We start from the raw sequence: 14732 nt of genomic DNA, 5'->3' as shown, positions 1-14732 counted from the left end.
CTTGCATTTAATCTTATATCTATGTCCCCTCATTCTACACTCCTCAACCACTAGAAACCGTCTGTTTTTATCTACTACATCCTATCGCTTTATGATTTTAAGCACTTCTATCAAGTCCTCTAATTTCCTCTGAACAAAAACATCCCCAATTTTCCAAGTCTTTATTTCTATATCCTTGTACCAGCCAGCTTGCTAGTGAATCTGCATTGCATTCTCTCTATTGCCTCGATATCCTTCCTAAAGCAGGGAGCCCAAAACTGCACAAACTACTTCGACTATGGTCTTACTAAGGTTTTACAGATTCATCAATACAATTCGACTTTTATATTTATTGCCATAAAATTTCATTAGCTCTTTTTTTTTGTCTTCTCTATTTGAGGTGTTTTTAATGTTTGAACTTGAACCGCCAAATCTGCTCTTCCAAATCATCCAGACTTCCCCATTCAAAGTATAATTATTACTTTTTTTTACCAAAATGTATCACCTCACCTTTACTGACATTGAATTCTCTATGGCACTTGTTAATGTATTCCACCGTCATACCAATATCTTTTGTGCAGCTTTCTTTGGTCCTCAGAATTATTTGCTGTGCCTCCTATTTTTGGATTGTCTGCATTTGGACACCACTCCCTCTAGCCCTATATCGAAATCATTGTTGCACACCGTGAACAAAAGTGGTCCCAGCACAGAACCTTGGGAGGAAGCACTACCCACCTCCAGCCAATCTGAGAAACTGCCTTTAGCTGCTATTCTCTGTTTTCTCCCTCCTAACCAATCTCTAATCCTAAGTTGCTACCTTTTCCCCATATCCTATACCCCCTAATCTTCGCCAACATTCTCCTATGTAGTACCTTGTCAAAGGTTTTCTGAAAATCCATGTACACAAACCTACTGCATTATCCCCGCTTACAATATCTGTCCCCTCCTCAAAGTAAGTTTGTCAAACATATTGCTTAATACCTGTATAAAAACACAAAAACACAGCATCTGTGGAGGGAAAACAGAGTTAATGTTTCAGGTCGATGACCCTTCGTCAGAACTGGCGAATGTTCGAAAAGAGCAGATTCTTAAGGAGCACTGAAAGGGGGAGGGAAGAAACAAAATGGAAGGTCTGCGATAACAGAGATTGAAGAGACAAAAGGGATGATGGGCTGAATTGAAATGGTAATGGCAGAAGTTAGAAAAAGGTTAGTCTAGATAGGTTGCTCAATATATTCACACCTGTCCATGTGTTGCTTGCCAGATGCTGGTGACGAGTAGTCGTTCCTTACTCCTGAAACAATGGGACTGGAAAGAGAATGTGTGTACTCGCACGTGGAAAGCTATTCACACCAGTCCAGTGGCCAGCATGGCTTTTGACTCTACCTCAACTCTATTGGCTACAGGTATAACTCTTTTTTCTTCTTGGTGTGATTATACTGATATCCTTTCATCTGTTCTGTGTTGTGGCCTGTGTAAGGAATGCTATTAGCGATCTTCTAGATTGCACAGTGGATCAACATTTAGATTGAAATGCTGCTCAGATGGAAGGTAATGAAACTTCTTATGGCTTGTTTATCTTTTTCAGGAGGGTGTGATAGTACAATCAAGATCTGGGATGTTATCAAGCAGTACTGCACGCACAATCTGAAGGGCTCCTCTGGAGTTGTTCAGTAAGGAAAATTAACTTTGATTTAATAAAATTGTTTAAGTCGGTGGGCTGTAATGGATGCTAAGGAAAGGTCAGGAAAAAATAAACTGCGACTTTGTATTGAAAGTTTAAATAGGCAAAAATGTACTTGCTCTGACCTTTGCCTGGTGAGATGGTAGTATATTTGCTGTAAACTGAAATAGGATTGTGCTGATTGTACTTTCCTTCTCTTTTTGTGCCATCCCCCCATCTTCTCTTTGCAGCCTGGTTGAATTTCATCCCGACATATCACGGGTTCAGCTTTTCTCCTCCTCAATGGATTATAAAGTACGACTTTGGAACCTGAACACCAGCAAGTGTATTATGGTGCTGGATGCTCACTACAGTGCCGTGACTTCATTGGCATTCACATTGGATGGAAACACACTTGTCAGGTACCGCAAACATTTAGGGGCAATGATGTTGTAATATTTACTTTGTTGTGAGTAATCCTCTGTTTTAGCTGAACACTAGTACGGTAGCATAGTGGGTATGTTTCTGGACTAGTAATCCAGAAGCCTGGATAATAATCTGAGGTGGTGAAATTTGAATTCGCGTCCCATCAGTTAATTAAATAAAAAATCTGGAATTTATATATCAGTAATGGTGACGGTGAAACTACTGGATTGCCATAAAAACCCATCTGGTTCATTAATGTCCTTTTAGTGAAGGAAATCTGCCGCCCTTGTCTAGTCTGGCCTATGTGTGACTCTAGACCCACATCATCATCATCTTGGCAGTAACTTGAAATCAAGGATGACTTGCTTCCATTCTAAAAGTGAGTCCTCAGGTGACTGAACAGTCCAATGCGGGAATTACAGTCTCTGTCACAGGTGGGACAGACAGTGGTTGGAGGAAAGGGTGGGTGGGGAGCCTGGTTTGCCGCACGCTCCTTCCGTTGTCTCTGCTTAATTTCTGCATACTCTCGGCGACAAGACTCTAGGTGCTCAGCATCCTCCCGGATTCTCTTCCTCCATTTTGGGCGGTCTTGGGCCAGGGATTCCCAGATGCAAGTGGGGATGTTGCACTTTATCAAGGAGGCTTTGAGGGTGTCCTCGAAATGTTTCCTCTGCCCACCTGGGACTTGCTTGCCGTGTAGGAGTTTCTTAGTAGAGCTCTTGCTAGGGAGTTTTGTGTCAGGCATGCAGACGATGTGGGCCGCCCAACAGAGCTGGTCGAGCGTGGTCAGTGCTTCGATGCTGGAGATGTTGGCCCGAGCGAGATCACTGACGGTACGTCTATCCTTCCAGTGGATTTGCAGGATCTTGCAGAGGCATCATTGGAGGTACTTCTATAGCGCTTTGAAATGTCTGCTGTATATGGTCCACATCTCTGAGCCATATAAAAGAGCGGTTATCACTACTGCTCTATAGACCACCATAAGCTTGGCACCGGATTAGAGATCCTGGTCTTTAAACACTCTTCCTCGAAGGCTGCGCTGGCACACTGGAGTCGGTGTTGGACCTCGTCGATGTCTGTCCTTGCTGAGTGTAGGCTCCGGAGGTATGGAAAATGGTCCACGTTGTCCAAGGCTGCTGCGCCTTGGATTTTGATGACCGGGGAGCAATGCTGTGTGGTGGAGTCAGGTTGGTGGTGGACCTTTTGTCTTACGGATGTTTAGCATAAGGCCCATGCTTTCGTATGCCTCAGTGAAGGTGTTGACGATGGCTTGGAGTTCGGCCTCTGTGCGCAGATGCAAGCGTCGTCTGCGTACTGTAATTCGACAGTGGAGGATGGGACGACATTGGATCTAGCCTGGAGGCGGTGACAGTTGAACAGATTCCCATTGGTTCTATAGTTTAATTCCACTCCAGTGGGGAGCTTGATGAGAGTGAAATGGAGCATTGCAGCAAGGAAGATCGAGAAAAGCGTTGGTGCGATGACGCAGCCCTGCTTGACCCTGGTTCGGATGTGGATTGGGTCTGTGGTGGATTCGTTGGTCAGGATCACGGCCTGCATATCATCATGCAGCAGGCGGAGGATGGTGACAAATTTGGGGGTGGCCGAAATGATGGCGTCAAAGGCCTTTGTGAGGCCAAAGGCGGCCATGTACAAGGGTTGATGCTGTTCCCTGCGTTTCTCTTGTAGTTGTCGCTCTGTGAAGACCGGTGCCACGTGCTAGTCAGAGTAGGAATTGCAGGATAGCTAAGATGAATACGTGGCTTGAGGAGTGGTGCAGAAGGGAGGGATTCAAATTCCTGGGACATTGGAACCGGTTCTCGGGGAGGTGGAACCAGTACAAACCGGATGGTCTTCTCCTGGGCAGGACCAGAATCAATGTCCTAGGGGGAGTGTTTGCTAGTGCTGTTGGGGAGGGGTTAAACTAATATGGCACAGGGATGGGAACCTATGCAGGGAGACAGCGGAAAGTAGAATGGGGGCAGAAGCAAAAGATAGAAGGAAAGTAAAAGTGGAGGGCAGAGAAACCCAAGGCAAAAATCAACAAAAAGGGCCACATTACAGCAAAATTCTAAAGGGGCAAAGTGTGTTAAAAAGACAAGCCTGAAGGCTCTGTGCCTCAATGCGAGGAGTATTCGTAATAAGATGGACGAATTAACTGTGCAGGCAGCAATTAACGAATATGATCTAATTGGCATCACGGAGACATGGCTCCAGGGTGACCAAGGCTGGGAACTCAACATCCAGGGGTATCCAACATTCAGAAAGGCTAGACAGAAAGGAAAAGGAGGTGGGGTAGTGTTGCTGGTTAAAGAGGAAATTAACGCAATAGTAAGGAAGGACATTAGATTGGATGATTTGGAATCTATGGGTGGAGTTGCGGAATGCCAAAGGGCAGAAAACGCTAGTGGGAGTTATGTACAGACCACCAAACAGCAGTAGTGAGGTTGGGGACAGCATCAAATAAGAAATAAGGGAGGTGTACAATAAAGGTACAGCAGTTATCATGGGCGACTGTAATCTACATATAGATTGGGCTAACCAAACTGGTAGCAATACGGTGGAGGAGGATTTCCTGGAGTGTATTAGGGATGGTTTTCTAGACCAATATGTCGAGGAACCAACTAGAGGGCGGCCATCCGAGACTGGGTGATGTGTAATGAGAAGGGACTAATTAGCAATCTAGTTGTGCGAGGCCCCTTGGGGAAGAGTGATCATAATATGGTAGAATTCTTTATTAAGATGGAGAGTGACACAGTTAATTCAGAGACTAGGGTCCTGAACTTAAGGAAAGATAACTTCGATGGTATGTGACAGGAATTGGCTAGAATAAACTGGTGAATGATACTTAAAGGGTTGACGGTGGATAGGCAATGGCAAACATTTAAAGGTCACATGGATGAACTTCAACAATGTCTGGAGTAAAAATAAAACGGGGAAGGTGGCTCAACCGTGGCTAACAAGAGAAATTAAGGATAGTGTTAAATCCAAGGAAGAGGCATATAAATTGGCCAGAAAAAGTAGCAAACCTGAGGATTGGGAGAAATTTAGAATTCAGCAGAGGAGGACTAAGGGTTTAATTAGGAGGGAGAAAATAGAATACGAGAGGAAGCTTGCTGGGAACATGAAAACTGACTGCAAAAGCTTCTATAGATATGTGAAGAGAAAAAGATTAGTGAAGACAAACGTAGGTCCCTTGCAGTCAGAACCCCAGACGAATTTATAATGGAGAACAAAGAAATGGCAGACCAGTTGAACAAATACTTTGGTTCTGTCTTCACGAAGGAAGATACAAATAACCTTCCGGCAATACTAGGGGACCGAGGGTCTAGCAAGAAGGAGGAACTAAAGGAAATCCTTATTAGTCAGGAAATTGTGTTAGGGAAATTGATGGGATTGTAGGCCGATAAATCCCTGGGACCTGATAGTCTGCATCCCAGAATACTTAAGAAAGTAGCCCTAGAAATAGTGGATGCATTGGTGGTCATTTTCCAACAGTCTTAGCGACTCTGGATCAGTTCCTATGGACTGGAGGGTAACACCACTTTTTAAAAAAGGAGGGAGAGAGAAAACAGTTAATTATAGACCGGTTAGCCTGACATCAGTAGTGGGGAAAATGTTGGAATCAATTATTAAAGATGAAATAGCAGCACATTTGTAAAGCAGTGACAGGATCAGTCCAAGTCAGCATGGATTTATGAAAGGAAATCATAGAAACATAGAAAATAGGTGCAGGAGTAGGCCATTTGGCCCTTCGAGCCTACACCGCCATTCAATAAGATCATGGCTGATCCTCAGTACCCCTTTCCTGTTTTTCTCCATAACCCTTGATCCCCTTAGCCGTAAGGGCCATATCTAACTCCCTCTTGAATATATCCAATGAACTGACATCAACAACTCTTTGCTGCAGGGAATTCCACAGGTTAACAACTCTGAGTGAAGAAGTTTCTCCTCATCTCAGTCCTAAATAGCCTACCCCTTATCCTTCGACTGTGTCCCCTGGTTCTGGACTTCCCCAACATCGGGAACATTCTTCCCGCATCGAACCTGTCCAGTCCCATCAGAATTTTATACGTTTCTATGAGATCCCCTCTCATCCTTCTAAACGCCAGTGAAAACAGGCCCAGTTGATCCAGTCTCTCCTCATGACAGCCCAGCCATCCCTGGAATCAGTCTGGTGAACCTTCGCTGCACTCCCTCAATAGCAAGAACATCCTTCCTCAGATTAGGAGACCAAAACTGAACACAATATTCCAGGTGAGGCCTCACTAAGACCCTGTATAACCACAGTAAGACCTCCCTGCTCCTATACTCAAATCCCCTTACTATGAAAACCAACATACCATTTGTCTTCTTCACCGCCTGCTGTACCTGCATGACAACTTTAAATGACAGATGAACCATGACACCCAGGTCTCGTTACACTTCCCCTTTTCCTAATCTGCCGCCATTCAAATAATATTCTGCCTTCATGTTTTTGCCCCCAAAATGGATAACCTCACATTTATCCACTTTATACTGCATCTGCCATGCATTTGCCCACTCATCTAACCTGTCCAAGTCACCCTGCAGCCTCTTAGCGTCCTCCTCACAGCTCACAACGCCACCCAGTTTAGTGTCGTCTGCAAACTTGGAGATATTACACTCAATTCCTTCATCTAAATCGTTAATGTATATTGTAAAGAGCTGGGGTCCCAGCACTGAACCCTGCAGCACTCCACTAGTCACTGCCTGCCATTCTGAAAAGGACCTGTTTATCCCAACTCTCTGCTTCCTGTCTGCCAACCAGTTCTCTATCCACATCAGTACATTAACCCCAATATCATGTGCTTTGATTTTGCACACCAATCTCTTGTGTGGTACCTTGTCAAAAGCCTTTTGAAAGTCCAAATACACCACATCCACTGGTTCTCCTTTGTCCACACTACTAGTTACATCCTCAAAAAATTACAGAAGATTCGTCAAGCATGATTTCTCTTTCATAAATCCATGCTGACTTGGACCGATCCTGTCACTGCTTTCCAAATGCGCTGCTATTTCATCCTTAATGATTAATTACAACATTTTCCCCACTACTGATGTCAGGCTAATGGGTTGCAGACGCACGTTAATTACCTGTTTTCTCTCTCCCTCCTTTTTTGAAAAGTGGTGTTACATTAGCTACCATCCAGTCCATAGGAACTGGTCCAGAGTCGATAGACTGTTGGAAAATGATCACCAATGCATCCACTATTTCTAGGGTCACTTCCTTAAGTATTCTGGGATGCAGACTATCAGGCCCCGGGGATTTATCGGCCTTCAATCCCATCAATTTCCCTAACACAGTTTCCCACCTAATAAGGATATCCTTCAGTTCCTCCTTCTCGCTCGACCCACTGTCCTCTAGTACATTCGGAAGGTTATTTGTGTCTTCCTTCGTGAAGACAGAACCGAAGTATTGATTCAATTGGTCTGCCATTTCTTTGTTCCCCATTATAAATTCACCTGAATCTGACTGCAAGGGACCTACGTTTGTTTTCACTAATCTTTTTCTCTTCACATATTTATAGAAGCTTTTGCAGTCAGTTTTTATGTTCCCTGCAAGCTTCCTCTCGTACTCTATTTTCCCCCTCTTAATTAAACCCTTAGTCCTCCTCTGTTGAATTCTAAATTTCTCCCAGTCCTCAGGTTTGTTGCTTTTTCTAGCCAATTTATATGCCTCTTCCTTGGTTTTAACACTATCCTTAACTTCCCTTGTTAGCCACGGTTGAGCCACCTTCCCCATTTTATTTTTACTCTAGACAGTGATGTCCAATTGCTGAAGTTCATCGATGTGATCTTTAAATGTTTGCCATTGCTTATCCACCGTCAACCCTTTAAGTATCCTTTGCCAGTTTATTCTAGCCAATTCACCCCTCATACCGTCGAAGTTACCTTTCCTTAAGTTCAGGACCCTAGTTTCCGAATTAACTGTGTCACTCTCCATCTTAATAAAGAATTCTACCATATTATGGTCACTCTTCCCCAAGGGACCTCGCACAACACGATTGCTCATTAGTCCCTTCTCATTATGATGGCCAGCTCTCTAGTTGGTTCCTCGACATATTGGTCTAGAAAACCATCCTTGAATCGTGCTTGCCAAATCTAGAATTTTTTGAGGATTTAACTAGTCGCGTGGACAAGGGAGAATCAGTGGATGTGGTGTATTTGGACTTTCAAAAGGTTTTTGACAAGCTCCCACACAAGAGATTGGTGTGCAAAATCAAAGCACATGGTATTGGGGGTAATGTATTGACGTGGATAGAGAACTGGTTGGCAGACAGGAAGCAGAGAGTAGGGATAAACAGGTCCTTTTCAGAATGGCAGGCAGTGACTAGTGGGATGCCACAGGGCTCAGTGCTGGGACCCCAGCTATTTACAATATACATCAATGATTTAGATGAAGGAATTGAGTGTAATATCTCCAAGTTTGCAGATGATACAAAGCTGGGTGGCAGTGTGAGCTGTGAGGAGGATGCTAAGAGGCTGCAGGGTGACTTGGACAGGTTAGGTGAGTGGGCAAATGCATGACAGATGCAGTATAATGTGGATAAATGTGAAGTTATCCACTTTGGTGGCAAAAACATGAAAGCAGAATATTATCTGAATGGCGGCAGATTAGGAAAAGCGGAGGCGCAACGTAACCTGGGTGTCATGGAACATCAGTCATTGAAAGTTGACATGCAGGTACAGCAGGCGGTGAAGAAGGCAAATGGTATGTTGGCCTTCATAGCTAGGGGATTTTAGTGCAGGTGCAGGGAGGTCTTACTGCAGTTGTACGGGGCCCTGATGAGGCCTCACCTGGAATATTGTGGTCAGTTTTCGTCTCCTAATCTCAGAAAGGACGTTCTTGCTATTAAGGGAGTGCAGCGAAGGTTCGCCAGACTGATTCCCGGGATGGCTGGACTGGCATATGAGAAGGGACTGGATCAACTGGGCCTGTATTCACTGGAATTTAGAAGGATGAGAGGGGATCTCATAGAAACATATAAAATTGTGACGGGACTGCACAGGTTAGATGAAGGAAGACTGTTCCCGATGTTGGGGAAGTCCAGAACCAGGGGACACAGTCTAAGGATAAGGGGTAAACCATTTAGGAATGAGATGAGGAGAAACTTCTTCACTCAAGAGTTGTTAACCTGTGGAATTCTCTACCACATAAAGTTGCTGAGGCCAGTTCGTTAGATATATTCAAGAGGGAGTTAGATGTGGCCCTTACGGCTAAAGGGATCAAGGGGTATGGAGAGAAAGCAGGAAAGGGGTACTGAGGTGAATGATCAGCCATGATCTTATTGAATGGTGGTTCAGGCTTGAAGGGTCGAATGGCCTACTCCTGCACCTATTTTCTATGTTTCTATGTCCGTTGTACCCCTTAGTGGATGGAATCTGAGAGGAGCTCTTCAGGTACGGGGAGAAGACAGTTGAGGAGGAGTCTTGCATTGACTTCTCCAGTGGCGGACAGCAGGGGGATTCCTCCGTAGTTAATGCAGTCGGACTTGTCCCCTTTTTTTGAAGATGGTCAAGATTACGGCATCTGTCACATCTCCTGGCTTGCTCTCCTTCCAGATAAGAGAGATGAGGTAATGCATTTGTACCAATAGTGCTTCTCCGCCATACTTTAGTGCCTCAGCGGGGATTCCATTTGCTTCTGCTGCCTTGTTGTTCTTGATCTGATGGATGGCCTTTTCTACCTCGTGCAGGGCTGTGGTTTTGCTGAGATGATGGCGGGTAGCATGCTGCGAGATGTTGTCGATGACACTCGTGTCAAAGGCAGAGTCTCGGTTAAGGAAATCTTCGAAGTGCGCCTTCCAGCGGGCCCTGACTTCATCAGTGTCTTTAATGAGTGCCTCTCCGTTCTTGGTCAACAGTGGTGTGGGGCCTTGGGGGCAGACCAGGTGCTGTGGGCACTCTGCGTCTCGCGGTCATCGAGGGTTGACGGTGAGTCGCTGGCTGTATAGGGCTTTCTTAACTGGGTCTATGAGTCCTCCGGCGTTGATTTTTCTGCGGCATTGTTTCTGTTGCTGTCGCTGTTTTGGGGCTATATTGGTAATGATGGAGTGGATTAGGCGGTGGTCCATCCAGCAGTCGTCCGCTCCTGTCACGGGTGATGTGCACGTCCTTGCGGTCCTTCGCTCAGACGATGACTTAGTCGAGCAGGTGCCAGTGCTTGGAGTGAGGGTGTTGCCACGATGCCTTGTACTTGTCCCACTGATGGAACGGTGTTGGATGATGACAAGGTCATGTTCTAGGCATTTTGTCCGGAGCAAGGTACTGCTGGAGTTGGTTTTCCCTACCCCCTCTCTGCCGATCACGACTCCCCAGAGGTCTGTGTCCTTACCGACTCTGCCGTTGAAGTCGCCCAGGAGGACACGGATTGTTCGAGGCTGGAGTAGAATTCCTCTTTGGCCTCATCTGTTGCGTCGAGTGTTTGGGTGTACGCGCTGATGACAGTGGCGCGCTGGTTCCGGGCTTGGGTGAGTCGGAGAGTCATGAGCCGTTCGCTTATCCCGCAGGGGGAGTCTCTGAGACGGCCCACCAGCTCATTCTTGATTGCGAAGCCAACTCAATGAAAGCAGCATTCTTCTTCTTCTGGTTTGCCTTTCCAGAAGAAGGTGCAACCGCCACCTTGTTCTTTGAGCTGGCCTTCCCCTGCCTGCCAGGTCTCACTTAGGGCAGCGATGTCAATGTTGAAGCGTCTGAGCTCCCGGGCAACGATAGCTGTGCGGTGTTCCTGTCTGTCAGCTGTTGGGGTTGTCCATGAGGATCCTGACGTTCCAGGTCCCAAACTTCATTTTGAAGGGTGGAAGATGCCTGTGCTTGAGTTCTTTTAACGTGGGGTGGCCGTTGGCTACCACAAGGGCTTAGCAGAGCAAGGTCTTGGTCCAGTGGCAAGGGGATCTGAGATGACAGAAGATCAAGCTGTACTGTATGGGCCTAATTGCCTATGGTGGGATGTGAGCCGTAAGCTTGGCACTGGTGGACGTAAACGATCCCATGGCACTATTTCAATAGAAGAGCAGGGAAGTTATCACCGGTGATCTGGCCAATATTTATACCTCAATTAACAAACGAAAACAGATTATCTGGTCATTATCACAGTGCTGTTTGTGGGAGCTTGCTTTGCACAAATTGGCTGCCGCGTTTCTTGCATTACAACAGTGACTACACACCAAAAGTACTTCATTGGCTGTAAAGCCCTTTGAGATGTCCGGTGGTGGTGAAAGGTGCTACAAAAATGCAGGTCTTTTTTTTTTTCTCCCCCACACCCACTTCTCACACACCTTTCCTGAAGGCACTAACATTGGTGTACAGCTCCATGAGTACCAGCAGCCCTGTGGTACCTCAATCTCTGGCCGATCTTGCTCGTTAACCGGGCTGGTGGGTGCGACTGTCTGTTCGTCAGGTTCGGGGACCTCCTGCCCACTCGAGAATTCTTTGTGTGTGAGCCTAAACAGTGAATGTTATGGAAAATATTCGATCAGCGCAGCCCAGTCCTGTCCTCGCGCAAGCACTTTGCAGCAAGGTTCGCTACATGAAGATCTGGAGCACCCTCCGTGATTATTATTCTTCTCCCTTGCTTGCGGCACTGAGGCCAATAGTTAATTGCAATACTAGAACTATAAAGCAATTAAAGTTTTAGTAACCGTATCGGCATAAAATAGAAACCATGCAGTTTTTGTATGAATTCGAAGGCCAAATTACCTTTTAAAGGATATTATCATACAAAATGCACAGAAGATTCAGTTTATTGTTCTGGCATAATAAAACTTCTTTTTCTGCAGCTCTGGCCGTGATAAGATATGTACTGTATGGGACTTGACAACCTACAAGTCACAGAGAACAGTTCCTGTGTATGAGGTCAGTTGAAACCAGAATTTCTAACATTGAAGCTATTTACAAAGTTGAAAAATTAAAAACAAATCATCCCATTATTAGTCACTTATCATGACTTTGAGCTGGGCAGATTTTCTCCACGCACTTCCTCTTCGATTAGATGGGTGAAGTACAGTTGACTCTGGATGCAGACAATGCTATTGCTTGGTTTGTCCACTAGGTGGCTTCCTTGTGTCATCATCATCATCATAGGCGGTCCCTTGAATCGAGGATGACTTGCTTCCATGCCAAAAAAGGATCAGTTCATAGGTGTTCCAATGAAGGACCTAAAATTCCAAGCCCTGAACTACATCTGAAGGGTGGAAGATGCCTGTGCGTGGATTTTTTTAACGTGTGGTGGCCGTTGCACACCAGCCATCACACGGGCTTGACAGAGCTACGTCTTGGTCCAGTGGCAAGAATTAACCAAGACGGCTGGAGACCAGCTTTGTTGCACGGATCTAGCGTGCACACATGTTGCAGTGTGGGCTGGCCTGTGCTGTCCCTGGGCCTCGAACTCACACCTCCCCAGGGCCCTGATCACGTCCCTCTACAATCTCTCGCTGCTCCTTTGTCCCGTGTAGTTTGTAAAGGGAGGTTGCCTGCTCCATCCCCTCCAAATAATGGCCCTGAATTCGCGGCCCCTTCGAGCGTGTACGAGGTGCGTGTGTCTAAACCCGGAACTTGTGATCTGTCAAGAATCCTCCTGACAGATCGCACGCATCTGGAAGTAAAGGGCCTCTGTACAGCAGAGAGTTGGGCTATTTGCCCATTGAATGCCCTTGAAATTCTTATGACTGACAAAAGCGTAAGACTTTTAAAGGACAGAAAAAAAAATTTTTTCAATAATTTAAACATTCAAAATCCTGTTAAATAAGGAATGTTTATTTTCAGACCCTTTAAAATATGTACATTTATTTTTCAAAAAATGTAATTTTTGTTTTAAATAATGTAATTTTAAATATGTAATGTTTTTTAAACATTTATTTCAATTGTCTTTTTAGGGTATTCCCTTTCATACTTACGGTGATTCCATACATGCAAACTCGCCACAAGTATGAATGGGAATACCCCCATTTTGATTGGTTGAGCTGGCCCACGTGATCTTGGGGAAGCATGCAAAACGCCTATGTCCCTGGGATACTTGGGCCTCTACACAGACCTTCGCGAGGAGGCCCAAGACCGCAATTCTCCGAACCTCCCGGACCACTAGGTATGTTTGTAGAAATTTTTCAGGTCGGCGCCATCCGCCCGCAGGAAGCCTCCGACTGCAATTTCTGGGCCATTATATATTTCTCAATTTTTTTTCTGGGTAAACTGGGATTGATATTAACTCTGTAGAGCAAATATGTAATCCATTCCTGACTCTTAGAAAACCATTTGTGTACAATGTTTTCTTAGCAATAGTTTTTGCAAAACTGCTTTCTGAGAAACAGAACCTCTTGCGGATTTCAACAAACGCAAGATTTTCTGAACTGCTCAGTAATTTCCTTAGCAACGGTTGCTAGTCCCTCATCGACAATCTAACTTACTTGCAAATCTTCCCTGATTTATTATAGACTGTGGAAGCTGTAATGTTACTACCAGAGGATGAGGATTTCACTGCCTTGGGGGTGACAAGCAAAGAACCTCATTTTATCACAGCTGGCAGTAAAGGTAGGTACCAACTGCATTCTTGGATAGTAATCAGACCAGTCAGTCTGAATGTCTTACAGTAGCTGCCCCATGGAAACATGAAAACTGACTGGAATTTATTCCGCATCCGTTTCTTCTTTAAACTGTAATGGGACAAATGGATTAATTGAAAAGTCTTCTGTGCTCTGAGATTTATTTTGTAAATGCATTTGTGTAACTAAAAATTGCCGTAGCACTCAAAAGTTTTAGAATTTTCAAGTTGCGATAACCAAATCAAATAATACCGGATAAAGTGACTAACGATTCAAGGTATTGTCTGCTCATTGTGTTTGTTGTACCTTGTATCTGGCATTTTGATTTATAAGTACCCTAAAACGTAAACTACTTGTTTATAATGTGGATCACAACATTTTAGCATAAGTCCATGGGTAGCACACTCGCCTCTTGAGTCAGAAGGTTGTGGGTTCAAGTCCCATTTCAGGGACTTGAGCACATAAATCTAGGCTGACACTCCAGTGCAGTGCTGAGGGAGTGCTGCACTGTCGGAGGTGTCGTCTTTGGATGAAACATTAAACCGAGGCCCCGGATGCTCTCTCAGGTGGATGTAAAAGATCCCATGGCACTATTGTGAAGAAGAGCAGAGGAGTTATCCCTGGTGTCCTGGCCAATATTTATCCCTCAATCAACATGATAGAAACAGATTATCTGGTCATTATCACATTGCTGTTTGTGGGAGCTTGCTGTGCGTAAATTGGCTGCCGTGTTTCCGACATTACAACAGTGATGACACTTCAAAAAAAAAAGTACTTAATTGGCTGTAAAGCATATTGGGACATCCTGAGGTCGTGAAAGACGCTATATAAATCAAAGTCTCTCTATCGGTCTGCACTTCCTGTATGCAAAAGGTGTCCCCTTTTTCCGCTATAAATTCCTGTGTACAGATTAATGATGGAAACAGCCTGTGTGAACTTGTCACCCTGTATTCACACCCAGTGGTGGAGCTATAGAGATTTCTCTGGCTGTATTGCGGAGAAATTCCTCTGTTCCAAGCAACTTTATTTCCCTGCTTCCCAAATTTTCATTGGTATTTAACTATAAATAATGCAAAATCGAAGTATATAAATGTATGGATGGAATG

General features: G+C 44.9%; 1 protein-coding gene across 4 annotated transcripts in view; it reads left to right on the top strand.

Moving 5' to 3' along the window:
* The window catches only part of tbl3 (transducin beta like 3), a 107580-nt gene that overhangs the window by 28607 nt on the left and 64241 nt on the right, over nt 1–14732 (top strand). For all 4 annotated transcript variants that reach the window (XM_070901227.1, XM_070901228.1, XM_070901226.1 and 1 more), the window contains 5 exons: nt 1244–1385; nt 1568–1652; nt 1894–2064; nt 11869–11944; nt 13519–13615. In XM_070901227.1, the coding sequence (XP_070757328.1) occupies nt 1244–1385; nt 1568–1652; nt 1894–2064; nt 11869–11944; nt 13519–13615 (571 nt within the window). The remainder of the gene's footprint in view (nt 1–1243; nt 1386–1567; nt 1653–1893; nt 2065–11868; nt 11945–13518; nt 13616–14732) is intronic.

Source organism: Pristiophorus japonicus, chromosome 15 (genome assembly GCF_044704955.1).
Source record: "Pristiophorus japonicus isolate sPriJap1 chromosome 15, sPriJap1.hap1, whole genome shotgun sequence".
Classification (NCBI taxonomy): Eukaryota; Metazoa; Chordata; class Chondrichthyes; family Pristiophoridae; genus Pristiophorus; species Pristiophorus japonicus.
Note: the sequence above shows the minus strand (reverse complement) of the source record. Positions and strands in the feature narration are given on the sequence as shown.